At 40.3% G+C, this 20099-nt stretch overlaps 1 protein-coding gene across 2 annotated transcripts; it reads right to left on the reverse strand.

The window, feature by feature from the left end:
* Positions 1-298: 298 nt before the first annotated feature.
* limk2 (LIM domain kinase 2) lies at positions 299-18173 on the reverse strand. Of its 2 annotated transcripts, none has more exons than XM_069139016.1 (16): positions 18147-18173; positions 17802-17892; positions 10636-10771; positions 7527-7636; positions 6837-7022; positions 6397-6502; positions 5424-5638; positions 5137-5311; positions 4953-5039; positions 4515-4646; positions 3993-4049; positions 3448-3513; positions 2922-3096; positions 2753-2808; positions 2295-2452; positions 299-1607 (listed from the first exon to the last, which is right to left on the reverse strand). In XM_069139016.1, the coding sequence occupies exons 1-16, from the start codon at positions 18160-18162 to the stop codon at positions 1394-1396; spliced, it is 1980 nt and encodes a 659-aa protein (XP_068995117.1). In that variant the 5' UTR covers positions 18163-18173; the 3' UTR covers positions 299-1393. The 2 variants fall into 2 exon arrangements, with proteins under 2 accessions (XP_068995117.1, XP_068995116.1); XM_069139015.1 differs by having other exon boundaries at positions 18138-18172.
* Positions 18174-20099: the final 1926 nt, after the last annotated feature.

Raw genomic sequence — 20099 nt, forward strand, 5'->3', positions numbered from 1 at the left:
TTATTCTATATAGTTGATCAAAACAAATCTCTTTCAGATGTTTTTTTAGTTTTGTGTTGGATATATATATATATATATTTGAGACATCTTTAAAACAATTCCCTCACAAATGATTAGAATATGATCATTTGAGTTTGTGATTGGCTGCTTTGTTTTAAATACTCAAGAGAAAAAACAAAAGAAAACCCTCAGTTTCCCTCATGTCTGATGACCAACGCCCTGCTGTGTGTGTTTTAAGGAAAACAGGCTGATGAGGTTTTAATGCCCCGCATGATTGAATAATGAAAATTAGAAAAAGGCAACTTTCAGAAGGTTTATTTATGAAACACTACAGTGATATAAATAATAGTGGTTACAACTGGTCGTCAGTACCTTGCATGATGATAGCAAAAAAGGCAAAAACGTCCATCATTGACGAAATGTCTAAAAATCTACAAATCTAAAGTTCCCATTAGAAAATGAAATCCAATTAAAGGTATATTATGTACATATCTACATACACTGCTTAAGAAAAAAAAAAAATCCAGTCCTTCTGTACAAAACAAACTTTTATGGTCAGCTCCTGCATGATAACCTGACAATTAATAATAATCGTCACATTCCAAGAGCTTTTGTCCTGTTTTTGTGTTTGATAGAAAAGAAATCAAAATTGTGTTCATTCATCATTCTCAGAAATTAATTAAAATCATTAGACGACATAGCACAGAACCAAACTTGTCAAAAATGAGATCAGTGGAGCTTAGAAGAAAAAGAAAAAATATCAAAACACTCCTTCGCCATCTTGCCAAATCTCAGATTGATGAAACTATTCGGGGTCAATGTGTTTTACTTCCTGTGCTGCCTTAAGCCACACCTGTTTTCTTTGTGCCCTGCCCCTCTGTTTACTCGGACATGTCAATCAGCTACACTGTCCAGGACCTTTGTTTTCTTTGCTGCTAAAGTGAGGTGACTCCTCTTTTGGGCAAGGACTGATCGTGCATTGCTGCACATGCAGCAAAAAAACAAACTTCAGAGCCAGAAAAAAAAACTCCTGTCACACAGGGACTAAAAGATTCTTGTCCTCTGTCAAAGAAAGGACCACAGGAAGTTGTGTTTTGTCTTTATACACAGTAAACATTCAGAAACTACCCTGTGTGTGTTGAGCAGGGGCTTAGCTGGGTAAGAAAGATTAGTAACTAACACTTGTTTTGAAATGCGTCTCTCCACTCTCATTGCAGTTCACTGGCCCCCACAGAGTTTAAGTCCCACACAGGGGGATTGGTCCTGCTACCTCAGGTTATCCAGTTCTAATATGGCTCGGCTTCAATAAAATGTTCCTCTCTCTGTCATCCACAGTTTAGAGGCAGTTTAGAGGCGTAACAAAGGAAAATTACAGAACAAGCAGGCACAGGTCCTAGGTGCCATTGTCTGTCATGCTGGAGCAGTCTGAAGAGGCTGCTGTTGGGGCTAATGACTGATCAGTGCCCTGGGTTGGAGAGTCGTCTTTAGGCCAGTGGAGTCGACTCAAACTCTGATGCAGCTCGTCCAGTTCGGCTGGCAGTGGGATTCCCAGTTCCTGGTTGAGTGAGATAGCTTCAAACCAGTCCTCAAGCTTCTGGAAAGGTGGACTGAGGGAGGAAGTGGAGTAAAAGATCAGCTAGGGCACAAAGTGGGGTTTGAGGCTAAAACCAGACTGACAAGGTTGAGAGAAAAACATGAGGAAGCAATCTGGCAGCAGAGGCGTGTCTCCCCGTGCAGGCAGGTTGAGATTGGCATCTGACGGTGCTTGTGTTTTTCCCACTGCTTCTACAGATTCTTGAGTGCAATTAACTGGCTGGATGAAAACAGTCTCGAGGTGAAGGCAGACACACTTCTAAGTTCAATATGACTGGACCTTTTTGCACTAGACCCAACTCCATCAGCATCATTTGCACCATTGTTTTAAGTGTATATATTTCTTTCTTTCTTTGCTGTATATACGTCTATTTATGTCTATTTATGTCTGTCTGTTTTTTTGCACACAGAGCTCAAGTTACAACTGCAGTCAAATTCCTTGTATGCGTTAACATACCTGGCCAATAAAGTTGATTCTGATTTTGATTTCTCACGTGGCTGTTTTAGCCCGTAATAAACACTGTTTGTATGGATTACATTAAAGTTCTGCTGCACAGCTATTGGATGACTCTTAATTTTGCCTTGTTGTTTAATGTATTCCTGCGCCTCTGTTAAGGATTTTGAATTATAATAATAAATAAACAGGCTTTGAATCTGCAAAAAATGGACTATAAGCTGTTACAACAACAGCAGGTGCTCACCGGTTGTCTGGTGTGAGGTCACAGCAGGCCACAGCCAGTGGAAAGAAAGCTGGTGGACAGTCTTCAGGCAGGAATTTCTCCACAAACTTGCCAACATTTAGGCCAAAGTCCAGAGTCCTGGGGAGGCACTCGGGGTCTGCATAGACTTTTCCAATGATCTGGATAATAAGATAAAGGATTAAAAAAGGGTCAATATATTAACAGATGGAGATGTACACTTAAAAATATCATGTTTTAGCCCATTAACATTAATTATGCTCAGTTTACATAAGATTCTAGCATTATTTAAGGCATATAATTGCATTTTAGATCAGTCATCTAGCTGGAAATTTGTCAAGGGTTTCTGATAATGCAGCTCGGGGAGAACCTGTTTTGAACAACTATTTTTGGTGTTTTCCTTGAAGGAAATTCTAAAATTTAACTCACAGCAAATGATCTAAATAACATCAGTAGCTTACCTCACTAAGTACAATTCCAAATGAGAAAATGTCCACCTTCTCATCATAGCGTTTACCTGAAATAAAGTAAAGTAAAGGATAAGTAAATGCCCTCATTAAACCACAGAATAAGTTATTATCGGCAACCCAAGTTGGTAATTATTATTATTATTTTTTTTAAATGGCTCACCATTTAGCATCTCTGGAGCCATCCAGTAAGGGTTTCCCACAACAGTGTACCGCTTCTTTCGGTCAATACGTCTGAACACCCTCTTCTTAGTGGAAGGTTTTTCAGGTGGAGGTTTAACTTTCTCCTCTGCTATGAGTCGGGACAGTCCAAAGTCAGCGACGACTACAGTGTTGTCCTGTTGAAACAAGACAATTCGGTTCACTTAAAGACATTATAAGCAAATAAGTACGATTTGTATTTACCCAGGAACGAAGAACAAATACTCTTTAATGTGAAGCAATCATAAATATGGTAAATGCTCCTGGAGGCTCTATTAATACTTGCTAATATTGTGCAACACGGTCTTTAATTCACATGACTCTTGTATTGTTTATATAGACACAACTGACGAGAACTGCTCTCACTGACAACTGCGTGCATGCTAGCTTTCAGTCACTTCATGAAACCTAAAAATCCTTCCCACACCTTACTCTTATTGTTCACATTTTATGATGTGTAATGACTGGTAAGACGTCATGTCACCTACCAGTTTAACCAGGCAGTTGTGAGAATTGAGGTCTCTGTGGATAATGCTCATTGAGTGAAGGTATGCCTACAAGAAGAGAGGAAAATCAGGTTGACTTGAAGTCACACATCCAAGTAAATTTGTACATAGTAAAACATTTCAGTGATATTCACACAGAATTTATAATTTCTCTGCAAGACATTCTGAGATGTTGCACTGTGCCTATAAATGCACGATTGTGCTTTTCGGTAGTGGTTTCCAACCTTTTTTGCTTGCGGTTCCTCAATAAAAAATGATGTCAGCTTATGACCATCTATAAGAGGTTGCATTGAGCAGCTCAATCAAGGAGTGATTATCCTTATTTGATTATGCTTAAAGTATGAATAGAGTATGATTAAACCTCAGAAATAGTCTGTCCTTCATTAGATTAATCTCAGGACCCTTTGTGTTGCCCACAATGCCCACAAAATGTGCTAGAGATGTGAATATTTACATACATTCAGTTGGCTGAAAATAGCAGCCAAATCTTTCACTAATTGCCATGTCTTTGCTAGAGGCCAACTCACCATGCCAGAGGCGATGCTGTTTGCGAAGCTCACCCTTTGCTCCCATGGAAATGGGTCCTGTTGGTCACGAGGAAAGAAAAAGAAAAAAGAGACAGAAATGAACAGGAGCGCCATCAGAGGCCATAACAGAGGTAAATATAGAAATGATTTTGCACTAAGGTAAGACAATAATGTTACTTTTGTAAAATAAAACTGGCGCTCCCCCTCATACTTTAGATATCATTTGAGATAAGCCACCCCTCAAAAAACAGTCAGCCGTGGGAGGAGGGGAGCACAACTCTTTAAACTTCACCTGGGAACACTTTCTACAACTCTGCTCATTCCACGTCTCGGACAGTTAACATGCCAGTCGGCCTATTGTAGACCTTATAGACCTGTATCAGTACAGAGTTTACTTCAGGTCACCTCCTCCTACTCTACTCAGAGCTGCAAACAGCTCTTTCTCTGGTCACTGAGGGGTTTTTGTGCTCTTCTGTGGAAGACGGAGGAAGAGTGTTATTTGACTCAATAAGGTTAACTCACCATGTCTCTGATGATATCCTTCAGGGTGCCTCCCTCAATGAACTCAGTTATCAAATTGAGCCTCTTGTCCTTGTATAGCACACCGATGAACTTCAAAACGTGGGGATGATCGAGACTTCGCATTACTTTCACCTGAAGATTAGACAAGTCACAGAAAGAGAGAAGCTCCTCATTATCATAAACAAGTTATCCCTAATCACTCTCTACTTGGGTTAAACGTAATCCATGAGAAAAAAAGCATTAAATACAATAAAAGTCAAACTAATGTGTTCTCACAAGACCGAGGCCACAACCTCAAAACAACAATGTACAAAGAAGTAATTGTTGGGACATATGCTGTGCTTTCAGTTGTGAGTTCTAATAAACAGCTCAAGCAGAGCCAGTGGACTCTGTTTTCTCTGTGAGCAAATCACAGGCCTCCTGCCGCAGAATACCAACCTCCTTTAGGAAAGTTTTCTGGGTCTCCTCATCACAACGGATCAGCTCTTTCATCACCATCACCTCTCCTGTGGCTTTATGAGTCACCTGTTGGTGCATCAAAAGCCACATGTATTACTTGAAGTCCAAGATAAAGTGCTGAATGGCAGAAGTAAAATATACATGGTGGAAGAAAAAGGCTGACCTTGATGGCCTGTCCGAAAAAGCCTTTTCCTAAGATCTCTCCATGTATGAGGTCACACGGCCGGAAAATGCGATGAGAGCAGCTACTGGAGGATCTCAAGGATTCGGAGCGCCCGATATAAGGCATCTCTTTGGGAGAATTTGGCCCAGGTGACTTACATATGCTACTACTGCGCCTGAAATAGACAGAAAAATGGCAGGTTAAACATTATGTACACTCATCTGTTGTCCACTACAGACCCACCATGTGAAAGCTGTATGTTTTCTTTCTTGGCTGGTCTAACCAACCTCAAAGACCTCCTTTTCAGTGTGCCGTCATCGACCACATCGGTTCTCTCCAGGACCGCATCAGAAGGTGAAGACAGGCGCATGCGGGAGGTGGCTGGGAGTCCGAGCCGGTTGCTGGGCGATCCCAGTCTGAGCCGGTCTAAACGTTGCCTGACTGGGTCGTACTCGATAAGCAGCTGCAGTGTGTGACTGGTGCGGTGAATAAGATCATCCACCTGAACAAACAATGAGAGCTAGGGTTAAAGGATTTCCCATGATTTTAACACGATTTAGTCCCAGGAATGTGTCACATTCTTTCCAGTTTTGTTGTAATTTCAACTAAGCAACTAACAAATTATGTTTCTTCTAAATTGCATATTTGTATATATGTTAATGGTACAATAACTTGATTGCAATGACTACATGTTGATTACGAATGATTTCAATGGGTTTGCATGTCCATTGACATCAAAACATTTATACTTGCACTATGTAGACCGGGAGTAAAACAATTCAGTATCAGTACTTGAGTCCGTGCAAAATGCGACTTCTATTAAGGTAAGCAGTCAAAACTATTTAAGGACGTGCATGCAGCAAACGCAGTGCAACTACACACAAGCTTTTTAACAGGATGTTATATTCAACTGTGGTCAAAAGAAAAAGGGAGTCGACAGAGATAAATCAATCCAAACAAAACGAAAATCAAAGCGGTGAATGATAACTGCTTTGGAATGCACATAATGGTGCGAGGGTGAGGTTGTGGGAATGAGCCTTTAAGTGCACTCATTCCACATACCTTCCTCTCCCAGCTTAAGTATGTATGGAGGAATGTGAGGAATGGCAAATGTGCAGCTCTTGTATTATAAGAACATAGCGATGCAAAATGCACCGAAAGAATGGAGTTAACGAGAACTAATTAGCTTCCTTTGAACAATTTCGGATCACACATCACTCCATGAGTATCGAAAGAAATATGACGGGGGTACGAGCTCACCTCTTCCTCCATCAGTGTCCCGACAGGAAGGCCATTGATCTCCAGGATCCTGTCGCCAACATGGATGGCATTTCGGACCTCTGGACTAATGAGCATCCCTCTGACCCTGGAACAACACATTAATATGTGAACATGCACTGATTTAAAGGCAGTAGGTTAAAGAGAACTGGGGTTGTCTGCTGGTCAGCCAGTAAACCAGAACTGAAAGAACACCAGCCTTAAACACCCTTACATCATATTTAATGTCAATAATTACTTGATCTTGCAGTGGTGCCCACACCGGCACCCGCACACACACACGCGCACGCACACGCGCACACACACACACACACACACTATTTAGTAAACCTACAATCAGTCTTATGTAACGCATTACTCATGCTGTTCCCACAGAACAGTGAGACAGGCACAGAAATCAGCCACCATCAGGTCACACTTACTCTTTGACCTGAACACTCGCTGAGCCGTTGACGTCCCTCAGCACTGAGACGGAGAGGCCCCTCTTGCCATTGGCTGCAGAGGGCATCGAGATGAGGGTCACCGTGTGGGGCAGTGAGTTTAGGACTGAGTCGTGTGAACGTTTTTCCAACATGGGTGTAAGGACCACCTGCTTGTAGCACTTTCCACTGCAGGGGAGGGACAAATTACTACATGTAAGCAAATGTGCTTTTTGTTCAATTACTGCACAATAACAACTAATGACTAAGTAATAATGAGTAAGGATCCTAGTAAGGATGAACATTAACTTAAGAACATTGTTGGTTCATGGAAAAGAAAAAGCTCATGTTGGCTGAAAATGCCCATTTCATACACGAGTCACATCTGTGATGAATGCAGTACAATTAAGTGTAAAGAACTTTAAAGAAAGGAGGGTCAGGAACCTGACTAATAAAGATATTATGTTCACAAGCAAAATTTCTATTATTTTAATGATGTGTTAACAACTTTACAACCTTTACTTCTACACTAAAAACAATTGTCTACGTATTAAGACTTGTACCTTGAAGAATGTTGCCCTGATAAAATTCATTGCTACGAAAGCAGCCAGCTGCATGTGGCTTTTAATAATCCATTCTCATTATTGCAAACAGCTTTAAAAAAAAAAAAAAAGACATGTGCAGGTGACTTACCAATAGAGTTTCGATCTCTCGACTAAGGCGTAGGTATCTCTGTCCTCAATCACCACCTTGCAGCTCAGGCACACAAAACACTCAGGGTGGTACTTGTGTTCTCCGGCCACCTGGAACCAAAAGGAAAGCAGCTAACTTTCCATTCAGCACGAAGCAAAGAGAAGCAATGTGTTGACGATGAGGCTGCTGTCCTGTTCTGCCATGCTTTGTTCAATCAGAGATTGAGTGTGTTGTACTGTTTTCTGTGCTCCTCCCACTGAACGGTGACACAGTCCTAACACCTGTTTCACTCTCAGTCTGTCTGGAATCTGCCATGACATCACCCTGTGCAGTTCTGAGCCACTCGTCTCGCCGCCATTCTCGCTTTCAAGCCTGTGAATCCGACATGTGCTTTCTCTCTCATTGACTGCCTACACAACACTGACCAATTTATCTTTCTGAAATTTACGTCACACTCCCATCTCCTCTGGCTGTTTTTTTTCATCTCCCTCTCATGCAAGATGAGGTAATGTGTCTGCCCTTCAGGAAGCAGGTAATTCAATTTCGTAAAGGCATGAACACCAAAAACATTGATTTCTGTTCATTTATGTAGTTAAGCTAATATTACTAAAGTTGTAGGGTTTTTTTTGGTTTGTTTACAAAAATTAACATTTAACAATTTTCAACAGGAAATTGTATAACACACATAATGTCTTCAGAATGTCTCTGAATTAAGCTTCACATAGGGAAAATGTTTTTTTTTTCTTTCCCAAAAATGTAAGTTATTTTTGAAGCTGTTTCACCATTCATAACTTTTAATTTTTTCCAGCTGTAAGCAGCTTCTCTGAGTTCTTTGCATTGTTAGGAGAGAGCACACTCAAAAATCCAGCATCTGCACACTGACTGTTTTTGAGTGTATTCAGTATAGTCACTATAGTGATCACTATAGATTTAGAATGTTGTATGGATCTGGGACAATCAAGGTTTTAGTTATCTACAATTCAAACACAATGAATTTTGGCCAGTATTTCTTTCCCAACATTTGCCACAACTCTGAGTCATTAAGTTGATGCTGGGAAAGGGTTCCCCGCTGTGACAGAGAGATTAGAGTGATGTCAGCCAAATCATTGTGACATCTCAGGAGTCTGTCTGCAACTCCCTGCCTTCAAGCCAAGAACAGAGCAGAACCACCACAGACTGCTGTCACAACCAGCCGCAGGCTTAAACAGCTAGACAGAACTGTACAAACTTTGTAAAACAAGATCAAAGTGAAGCACGATTAATGATCACTCATTTTGGACAGAAAACGTGAAACTGGAAAACAAAAGCAGGTAGATGACATAAACTGATCATAAAAAACAGTGCCTTTACATGCAAAAACAAAACAAAAACAAAAACAAAAAAAACAAAAAAACGACTGAGTCAACAAATAATTAAACCAGGACAAAAACAACAGTGTTCTGGCCTTGAATGCCTAACAGGCAACGGCAGCTCTGCATGACCCTCCTCCGCTGACGGACTACAATGATTTTCTTTCTGGCCGAGAGGCTGCAGTGCCAGTTCAGCCCTGCCAAAAACACTTGGCTCCACTGGCTGATGAAGCAGGATGCCAGTACCAAATAGAAGAGTCCATTATGTGTGTTGCTTGGTGGCAAAAAGAAAAACTTCAGTCTGGCTCCATGTAAGACAAGTGACCCTGTTTGTGACCAGCAAGAGCTGCTGCCACTTGAATTTCATGTTTCAACTGGATACTAAAAATATAGATACTAAATCAAAGCTGACAGACATTTGGGTTGCATTTAACATCCGTCAGTTTCTCTACTTTGAGAAGGGATGCTTTTTATTTCTTATTAAACTTTTAATTTGTGGAGCAAAGAATGTGTTATTTCTTCTTTCAATAATAGCACAGTATTGCTATAATAACAAATGCATGACTTCTGAGAAGCCACCCTTACAGTTAATGATATGAGTGGTAGACTGTGGATAATATCTACAGAGTCCCGTCACCACAGAGGACTCAACATGATGGGCTCCAAAACCACCTCATGCTCTAGCATCGTCCCACTATGTCCTCTGTGTGCTCGGGGAAGTGAACTGTGGAGAACTTCTGTACAGAGGGGGGAGCAGAATGGGGCCCTCAAGGGGGGAAAACTAGTTCACAAGTGAAGTTCATTCTGCTAAGTTCAGCAGCAGCCCATGTAAAGTATCACTCATCTGTGAATGTAATAACTGCCTCAAAAACAGCCCCCTGCCTTTTAATGCATGTTACTGTTCATGTGCAACAGTGGGGAGAAACGGGAACACAGAGATTACCGACACGCTCTGTGGACACTCTGGTATTATTTAAGTAAAGGGGGAAACTGTTGGAAATTGTTAATACATGGTCATGGCCAGACAGATGACGACAGCTTGCCAATCGCACGTAACAACAGTGGTCGAACAGTCGTGACCTGGTGTTGAGATGTATTTGACTGGAGTCTCACAAAAATCACAAAACGGCAAACACTAAGAAACAAGCCTAAAAGAAAACAGGCAGGCTAACAGTCTGCTAAGTTGTAATGCCTGTTCATTACCACAAAATAAAATCTTAAATAAAAGGAACATGCACCTTGGGACAAAAAACACAACAACAAAGTTTCGCCTCAGAGTGGTGACACAGCTGGGCCGGATTACCATTAAAACAGAACTTTTAGATAGCATTTAGATAAAGTGATTGGCCATGTGAGAGATGACTGGTCACAGTCAAAGATATCATTTTAATCCCTTGTATAAGTGAAGTTACAAAAACCCTGGATCTTACACTTACAATAATACAACTTGATGGCACCTTTTGTTACACCCAGCTGCCTGTTAGATGCCCGTCTAATGTATATACCGCAGCGCCAGTTTGTAGTTAGTCTCCAAGCCAAAAGTCACTGTATGTATTGCTATTGTTATTGTCACTGATATATTGTACTCTGACATTCAAATTCAGAAGTGGTAAAGCTGATTCGGTTTTGGCTGAAAACGTTTTATAAAATGTAATGTTAATCTGTCCAATAGTCAAATGTGTTGTACAGACAGACGGGCGAAGCTTAAACATGTTTTCACAAAGGGTAAAAGTGTAAAACAATAAGTGCAGCAGACTCACCATTGCAGGTCCAGTCATGAGCAGAGAGCAACCATGACAGAGCTCTCCAAACTTCTCCCAGTAGTGCTCGCGACAGTACAGTTTGCCGTCCTTCTCATAGTACCAGTTAGTCAGGTGATCACAGCACACTGAACATCTACGGAGACAAAAAAACAGTCATGTCTCAGTTACACAGAACAAGGTAGATGAACGGAGAAGAATGAAGAGATGAGAGATTTGTAAGACAATCACCTTTGGAGTGATACCAGAGTGATAAAAGTCTTGTATAATATGTCAACATATAAATTCAAATGTATGTGGGTGACGTCTGCAATTCTACTGTTCTCATATAATCGCCTCTGTCTTCTATACGTTAACATGATCCACATATTTCAATGATCAATTATTCCATCAAATGTCATTTTTGTTTAGAACATCCAGAACTTAACAGCAATACCTTCCAATTGCTTAATTTTGTATTGATAGTCAAATAAATCACATTAGTGGGTCAAATCATTATAAGTGAAGCTGTAATCAAGAAGCATTTACTCTTTACTTGACTTATAAATGTTCTATTTGTCCTAGATTTCATTGACTTAAATGATTAATTTAACCTTCACCACTGTAAGACAGAAGGTAAGAGCTTCGTAAACACTGAGAAGGAGAGACAGAAAACCCAGAGGGACGTGCGCAGTTTGGTAAGAAGAGTTTGAACCATCACCCCAACTAGGTGACCTTTTGGTACATCTTTTTTTTAATCCTCATTCCTCTAATCACATACATCACATACCAGTGAACTGTGCTAAATAACACACAAGGGCTTGCAAAGAAACCATCAATCATACTGTTGAACGTAACACTTTCCACTCTGAGGTCGGATAGGACACAGAAATTAGCTGGGGGCATATTCCACACAACGACAGCTTGTACTTTTCTCTGTTTAACAATGTGTGCAGCACACCTTTCTCTGAGATGTGCAGGGCCTGCTATTTGTGCAGCGTTACAGAGACACATAGCACAAAGAGTTGTTCCACTTTTGAAGAAGGAGAATCTGGCAAGATGGCAGAGTCACTGAATATTTGGTTACTAGACTCTGCACACTACCACTACGGCTGCCAAATCCTCAGCCAATTTCCAGCACATTAATGAGATCCAGAAAAATAGAAACACCACTCTGACAGCAACCTATAAGCAGGTTAAAAAAAAAAATCCCTGCAAAGGCAAAGTCCTCGGATCATCTGGTTGTTTGCTGTGCAGTTTTTACTTGCAGTTAGTTAGACTTCTCAGATGTCCCTTTCTTATCCAAGTCAATATAAATATTAACAAGCCATCCTGTTAGCCTTGATGTCAAAAGGTGCAAATCATCACACTATTATCCTGGCTTGAGTCCGGAGCCTGAGTTACAGCATATCCTTTGTCTTTACTGTCTCTTCTGTTAGCCGTCTGACTAAGGTGAAATGCTGCAAAAAAGACACTTTGAAAAACTAACGCAATTGTAATCCTAAATTTCTTTTGACTGCAGTTCCTGTTACGCTGCTCCAACTGCTGATTTATTGAAGTTGTCACCTGAGAAGATGCTTGGCAAAATAAGGGGACGTTTAGGTCTGCAACTTCGAGACAAAATGTTCCAAAGTGAGGAATGCTGCAGTTGCCAGCAGAGTGGGGAGCACCTGCAGGCTACGAGAGTTGAACAAGCTGCACTGGTTATGCAAAATGGGGGCAGAAAGTTCAGCTGCCAGAATACAATCAAGGATGATCCACTCTGTCAGAGATCACATTACTGAAACGTCTGCAGCCAGTTTTGTGCTGATGATGGATTCGGACTATGCACATGCACATTCGGTCCGCAGCTATTTTTCTTCCACCTCGGTTTCTCAGGGATTTGAACAAGGATGCTGAGAGAGACTTCAGATTAACCAAACGACGTGCCGACAAATACGTCACAATGAATGACACGTCACCACTCGCACCAACTTGCAGTTCAATGGGAGTGCTAAACTGTTCTCATGACAAACATGTCTTGAACTCCGGATTAAAAACATGAGTAACACAGCAGGCGTGACACAAAATAGAGATCGCTCTCAAGAATGACTACAATAATAAACATTTAACTAACAATGTACTGACTGCCTGATAAACAACTGTTTTTAATTCAGGGCTGTGGTCAAATCCAGCACGACTATGATACCTCTGCTGATTATTTTCCCCTTTTGAGAGATGCATCAGATTCTTAATGATGACATAAAAAAAATACAATTCATGTTTTATGCCACTAATTAAAGTACATTACTTTAAATGTGGTTTGTATGATTTTCTATTCTTTCAGAGCAGATGCGTCAGGAGTCTTCAGCTGAGCCTAATGCACCACGTTGTTCTCTGCACTGCAGGTATAGTTGATCCAGGATTATTGACTTTGGCACAGATTCCAGATATTTCAGAATTTTCTGGCATTACTTAAGAAGGAGCTGTCCTTTAGACGGAGGACCACATGCTTGTCTCTCTTGTGGAGAGAAAAGTGAAGAATAGGCGAACCACTGGCTCTAAGACGACGTTTTAGTCTTTAACACCAAGTGGCATCCATGTTAAAGCCCTTTTAACAAAAATGTGAAGAAACAGCTCCTCTGAGATGAAAGCAGCGAGCTTTAAGAATAGACACAAGGTCAGCCTGATGTGTCACACTGTGATGTGATGGGGGGGAAACAGAGCAGAAAGTTTGCTGAAGCTGGATTGCATGAGTAATGGTGGTTATGCTGCGGCGGTCACAGCTTCACTACATGCCAAACATCTGATTTGTGTGTAAAAACTAATGTAAAATTACACAAAGTTAAATTTCTGTTTAGGAAAATATTTACATGGCACCCTCATCATATGAGTAATTTTATCACAAATAACGTAAAATCATTAATGGGATACATGTCAGCCAAAAAGTAACAATAAATTACAATAACAAAATGCCAGTGACGCCAAAACAAAATTTTTGCAGTCATTTAGATGCTTGTAACCATTACACACTTCTTCCGCCTGATAGCACAGACACATTTATTTTTCAACTGCGAAAGTTCCCACTCAGTACATAGTCACGATTTTTCAATATGAAAATCGGAGGAATTCTGATTGTAAAAAAAAAAGTACCATCTTTATGAGCAAATTTGTTTTGAAGAAAACAAAAGCATTTAGGCCAATGTATATTATCATTGGATTTATTTTAACCCTCAAATATTGCTATTGGTATCAGTCTCAACAGCCCAGTATTGGTCAGGCTGCAGCACACAGAACAGTACTGGCAGAATCCGTATAAATAGTCTTTGTCTGGTGATACCAACACAGTCAAACTGTCCCATTAGATACATACACACTAGGACGAGAAAGAAAAACTGAAGTTATTTCAACAGATACTGAATGTGTGACATTCCAAGTGCAGCAGGAAAAAGAAAAACTCCCTCCTTGAAAAAATAAAGAAAAAAGCACTCCAACACAGGAACACCTGATAAACTACAATTATTGTCCATTATGTCCCAATAACATCAAGATTAAGTGGTATCAGTGGGCTTATAAAAACACCTGACTTCCTTCTATAAGTGCTGCTGAATGGGAGGCGGACACACTAAACTCAGGTGGGTCTTCAGCAAACAATGGCATCGTCCTGCCTGCACAAACACTACAGAGTAAACATTACTCATTTCCTTAAACCCACATTCCTGCTGGGAGTATGGAGATGGTAAAAGAGGGACTTTCACAAGTGGCCTTGAATACCTGCAGAGGGAGTGTTTCACTTTTATTGTAATTTTATCTCAGTGTACCTTCAACTGTTTAGTTCCCAATGTTTCCCACAACAACCTCATTCCATTTACTAGAAACTGACAATTAATTCTTAGTTCATATCACAAGAACAGTCCATATAACTAGACTTGAATTAACTGCCAATACTCCCCTCTGATTTCAACTGGCATGCATAAAAGACAAAGGTCTGCTGATTTATGTCACTAGAATTGAAACTAACAATTATTTTCTCCATTATTTGACAAATGGTTTTTGAACTAGATTATGTGTGCTAAATACCCCCCCCCCCCCCCCCCCCCCGAAAAGTACTGCAGCCAAGTATGATGATAAGATCTGCTGCCTCATACACTGAGTGGAGACCAGACAGCATATAAACAGCTTTCTTTGGGGAACTAAAACAAAGGCTTCGGCAGCCAGTGTCTGAGACAGTGAATCTGTGAATCGCCGTCTAGGAATGCAGAACACAGCAAACTTGAATGTGCCATTACCTATAGGGCTCAATAACAGTGCCAGGTTTCCTGGAACAAGAGTGACGTCAGCTCGTAAGAATGTTAAAACCCTTAGGTAGAGGTACATGGGGGGCAGAGGTACAGCATGTGGCCGTTAGACAATAAAAACACCACAGGGTATCACACCAGCAAGGACATTTTGTTTGTGTTTCCTTAAAGACTTTTGTCTTGCAAAGAATGTGAGCTGTGATTAGGGAGTCAATTTACTGTGGTGGTGATGTCTAAAAACTCTGGAGTCAAACCTCAGGGACAAAGATACATGCAAAATATATATTATTTGCAAGATTTGAAAGAGAACCCATAATACATTTATGTATACTCTGTCATTTACAAATAATGATAAAATACATACGCTGGTTCATAATAAACGTTGCTCCTTTTCAAACAGCAAGGTAAACGTATTCAGGCTACTCTGAGTATTTGGTTCTCAATGGGCTCACATCAACACGTTACAGATTTCTTTATGTGGTCATCAGCACCAGGAACAGCACACCACACAATACAGCCCGATGGCGCAGGGAGAAACTGTAAATTAAAGTAGAATGACATCTTACTGAGCAAATTTCCCACATACACCTATTAACAAGGGCATACATAGAATAAATTGATTTATGGCCTGAAACTGAAAAACTAGTTTTCAGTTTCAGGCCATAAATCAATTTATTCCATCGTTACATTACACAATAAGCAGGTAATGAGCATAATATTTACCAAAACGTCCTGCGGTCATATTTGTTGCTGCTTATGTTCGGGCTGTCAACTGATTCGGGCTCAAACATGTATGGATTGATTTGATCAATCAAGAAGGAGAAATTGTCTCAGAGTTTTCTTTACCACATTGGCTAAAGGATGAGGAGGGGATCATGAGCACTGGGCATTGCTGCTCAGCAGGCTTCCTGGAAGTTGGCCAATCAGAAGAGAGTGGACTTTCAGGTAGGGGATCATAAAGAAACAGGAGCTAACCCGGCTTGTTTGAGACAAGAGGATGAACTGAGGGGCTGCACTAAGGGACAATACAAGATAAATATAATTTTTTTTTTTTTTTTTTTTTTTTTTTTACTTTCAACTTTGCAAAGCTCCTCTATTGGAGTCCCAGAATATAAATAAAAAACACCTGTAAATGAGCATAATAGGTCCTATATATATATAAAGGACCTCAGACTTTTCAGACAAAGATGCTGCCATCAAAGAGAGTGCCAAAAATGTGAGAGAGCATAAAAAGTAAAAAAGGGAGGGAGAGGATCAGTGGTGAGGTAGCAGCTGTGTCAGGAACTTCGCATCTCAGATGATACAAGGAGCTGAATGTTTCATTGAAGAGTCAGTGTATGGAAAGAGTCAAAGTCCATGTTATGTAAGAACACTGCTAGATACTGGCTCAAAACTCAGACAACTTATTCAATATTATACATGCCAGAAGATCTCCTGAGCCAGACTTAAAGGCATAAAAACTAAAGGATTTTTGGATAAACCCTTCAATATGTGGCCTTTGAGAACAAAAAAGCTGTACTCCTACATTAAGCTCCATACACATATACAGGCACCCAGTTTTTACTGATCTGTTTAGTTAGTCTATAATGTTAGAGTCGGTTAGTCCAGTCACTGTGGGATACATTACTGTTTTTATTTCAAATGCAGCTGTGGTCAGCTGAAACATCACATGACAGTTTTGTCCAGCAACAGTTTTACAACAATCTGAGCCATCTTATCTCCCAGGAGAACAAGTGAATGTTGACTGTTAAACGAGAGGAAAAACCCTAAAGAGTGTTATATCATGCTGGCATGTACAGTATGTCGGCATCCAGCCGCAGGTTCACTGCCTCACACAATAAATATCTCATTATGGGGCTGTGACCTGTGAAAACCAAAGAGCTCACGTCATATCCAATGTGGCAATCATTAAGCCTCAGAACAGAGGGGCAAAGTCCCCATGGAGTGGCCGATCTACAGACAAGTGACAAATTACAAGGAAAAACAAAAAACCTACGGTGTTTCGGGAAGCTGTTAAGCCACCAGAACAATTTCAATGCACCTTGGCAATGATTTTTTTTTTTTCAAGTCTGTGGGACTCTACTGAAGCATTCCTCTAAAAAAAAATATTCCTTTGTTTGGTGTTTTGAGGATTGTAGTGGAAAGTGCTGTCCCATAGGTGTTCAATTGGGTTGAGTTTTGGTGACTATTAAGGCCACCGCATATGATTCACATCATTTTCATACTCATCAAACTATTCAGTTTGTGCCCAACTGTGCACTATTGTGCCCTTCGAATGGGAACACTGTCGTCCTGAAACAGACCATTTCTATCAAAAATAGAAACGTGTGATTGTAGGATAAAGGTGATCATTTCAGACAACTCTGTACTGATTAGCAGTGACCATTCTTTCTAAGGTCATAAGTTGACCAAAACATGCCAGCAAATGAAGCATAATGAAGCCGCTGGATCCCACTGGAGGGGTCAAGTTTCATGTTTTTCCTTTAATTTCTAACCTGGGTTTTTACAAGAACTTGAGCCCCGTGAAGAGGTCTGTCAGCTGTAACAGGAGCAGGTTCCTTTTGTACAGACAGGCACAAAAACAATCGTGAATTGTTAAAAAAAAACGAAAAAAAACAAAAAAAAACAAAAAAAAAACAGATGCACTGTAGGCCAATGTTGAGGCTACAAGACAGAAGCTTCTGGGAGTCTCAGCAAGGCCATTTGTAACTGCATCCGAACAGACAAACAGCAAACAAACCAACAGAAAAACAAAACTATTTGTGTCCATATCAATGCAAACTGATTCCCCCGTTCTTTCTACGAAAAACAAAGTCTTCACTTATCAGTCTGTGACTGACCAAGCTGTGCTCATTACAGGACAGAGGATCCTTGCAAGCGTATTTAAAATCATAAAGTTGGAGCACTTACTGAAAGCAGGAGTTGTGCCAGGTGTCCTGGAGGACTTTCATGTGAAACGAGTCTTGAATTTTTCCTTCACAGCCCGCACAGTAACAATTATCTGAAAAGAAAGAAGGGTCTTCATTTAAAACTGGAGTAGCAGAGAAAATACGTCTGAAGTGAATATGTAATGGGCTACGGGTTGAAGTAAGAAGTAAACAACAGGTATAATCGAAATTTTCGGCACTAAAACTGCAAAAAAAACCAAAAAAACCCCAATATTGAATCGAAACAGTGTAAAACGATAAAACTTCAACGTTGGCCAAACGGTTCCAATGCAACCTCGCCTGAGTATAAAATTACAACCTGAAATACCTTCTGGATCCTCCATCTGCTTCCCGAGAGCGTCGTATATATATATATATATATATATATATATATATATATATATATATTTACAAACTACTCATTGAGCAAGGAGAGCTGTCATGTGCCGCTTCAACCTTTTATTCCTCCTCTTCTTCGACCTAAAAAAAAATACTCCCAAACTCCCAGGTCTGAACAGAACAGCAAGAAACACAATGCCTTTAATCCTCCACAGAGAAAAAAAAAATGTAGCTAATTCCTTCTGGACGGAGCTGCTTTCTTGCCGCTGGCAGGATCCCTGACGTAATGCAGTCGCCACATTCCTATACGGAAAGCGGAAAGGCTCAACTGCAGCACCTGGAAGCAGGGGGTGTACTGAGGTTTGGCCCCAAACTGACATGGAACAACAGTGGCGCCATCTGCTGTCCACATGCCTGCACCGCACACTGACTGTGTGCTATAAAAGCGCACATTTTCCGCAATATCAGAATGACTTATAACCGCCTGCTGGCTCTTAAATGGGGGGTTTGGTTGGCGTACTGGTGGCGTTAATTTTTTTTTAGTGGCGTTTAATAGACGCCACTATTTGAGGTGAAAAAGCCTCAAACAAAAAAGTGTGATGTGTGGAAAGACTTTGTTGTGACAATAATCACTATGATGTCAGAGGGAAGTTGACCTTTGACCTCGTGGATGCAAAATATCATCACCTCATTTTATTATCTATGAATTTTTTTTTAGTTATGACCATAGAGAAGAGACCATTATATAAATGGTCCTCTGCCAACACCCTCTGGAGCCTTGTAGTAGCAGCCAGCTGGCTGGTTCATCCCAGTCAACAAGCATGAATGAACAGTCTTTACCTTTAAAGATGGCTGATACAACTACATGCTACTTTACAAATTTGTACATGCAATCAAATCCAATCTAAATTTATCAAATCAATCAATCAATCAATCAATCAATCAATCAATCAATCAATCAATCAATTAATCAATTAATCCATCAATCTACAAAACGTATAGCCTACTTTGGATATCCAACTCATTTTAATTTATGTAACACAATTTTAATACAACAACTGTTCCCCAGAGTGGTGCACAACATCGAGCTGGGACATAAACAAACATAAGCATAATATTCATGATAATAATAAGGCAGAACAACAATAGTTAAGTTTGTGTTAATAAATGTAGAGTATGTCAACAACTCTCCCTATGATGTATTTCATATTTTTACAACTGTATTTTACTAAATTGTAATTGATTATCTGTTTATACCTGAGCCTTTACTTGCAGTTGCCCATTGAAGGACTTTTTGTGTTGTCTTCAATCCTGCTGGCAGGTGAGCACAGACCTTAGCTGAACTCTTCACTTTCAGCACATTCATTCATTCGTGATTCGGGGAATAATACGAACTATATCTTAACACAGGTGTTACTCGATACTTAGGCTATGTGTTGCAAATTCTAAAACGATTTTGCAATTCATCAACCAGTTTCGCTGTTAACATGGTGCTTTTGTTTTGGAAAAAGACGTAGGCTACCTAAAACACACCTTCACGCTTGACAGAAGCCTGTGCATGGAAAATGGCATTTACTGGTATGCGGCGTGCATACCTTGTGTGACATAAGACTAAGTTGCCTGAATGGGGAAGACGTTTAGGATGCTCATTGTTTTCCTTTTTAGATAATCTTACAGACTTTTACCCGGGGTTAATTTCTTTGTTGAGGGGTATTCAATTAATTCGATGCAATTGAGCCTATTTATCCGGATTACACATTTTTGGATGTTGATATAGGGCTATTGAACAGTCGGATAATAATCTAAAAGGCAAAAACAATGGACGTCGATGCAGAAAACTCAAAGACACCATCTGATGAGAGAGGCTCTGATCTAAAACCTTTAGATCTGAAACTGATCGCCAAGAATACTGCGGATGCCGAGGCTCAGAGACCCCACATGG

The sequence above is a fragment of the Embiotoca jacksoni genome, unplaced genomic scaffold, assembly GCF_022577435.1.
Source record: "Embiotoca jacksoni isolate LCO1_2020_lvr unplaced genomic scaffold, fEmbJac1.0.p SCAF_8, whole genome shotgun sequence".
NCBI classification, from domain to species: Eukaryota; Metazoa; Chordata; class Actinopteri; family Embiotocidae; genus Embiotoca; species Embiotoca jacksoni.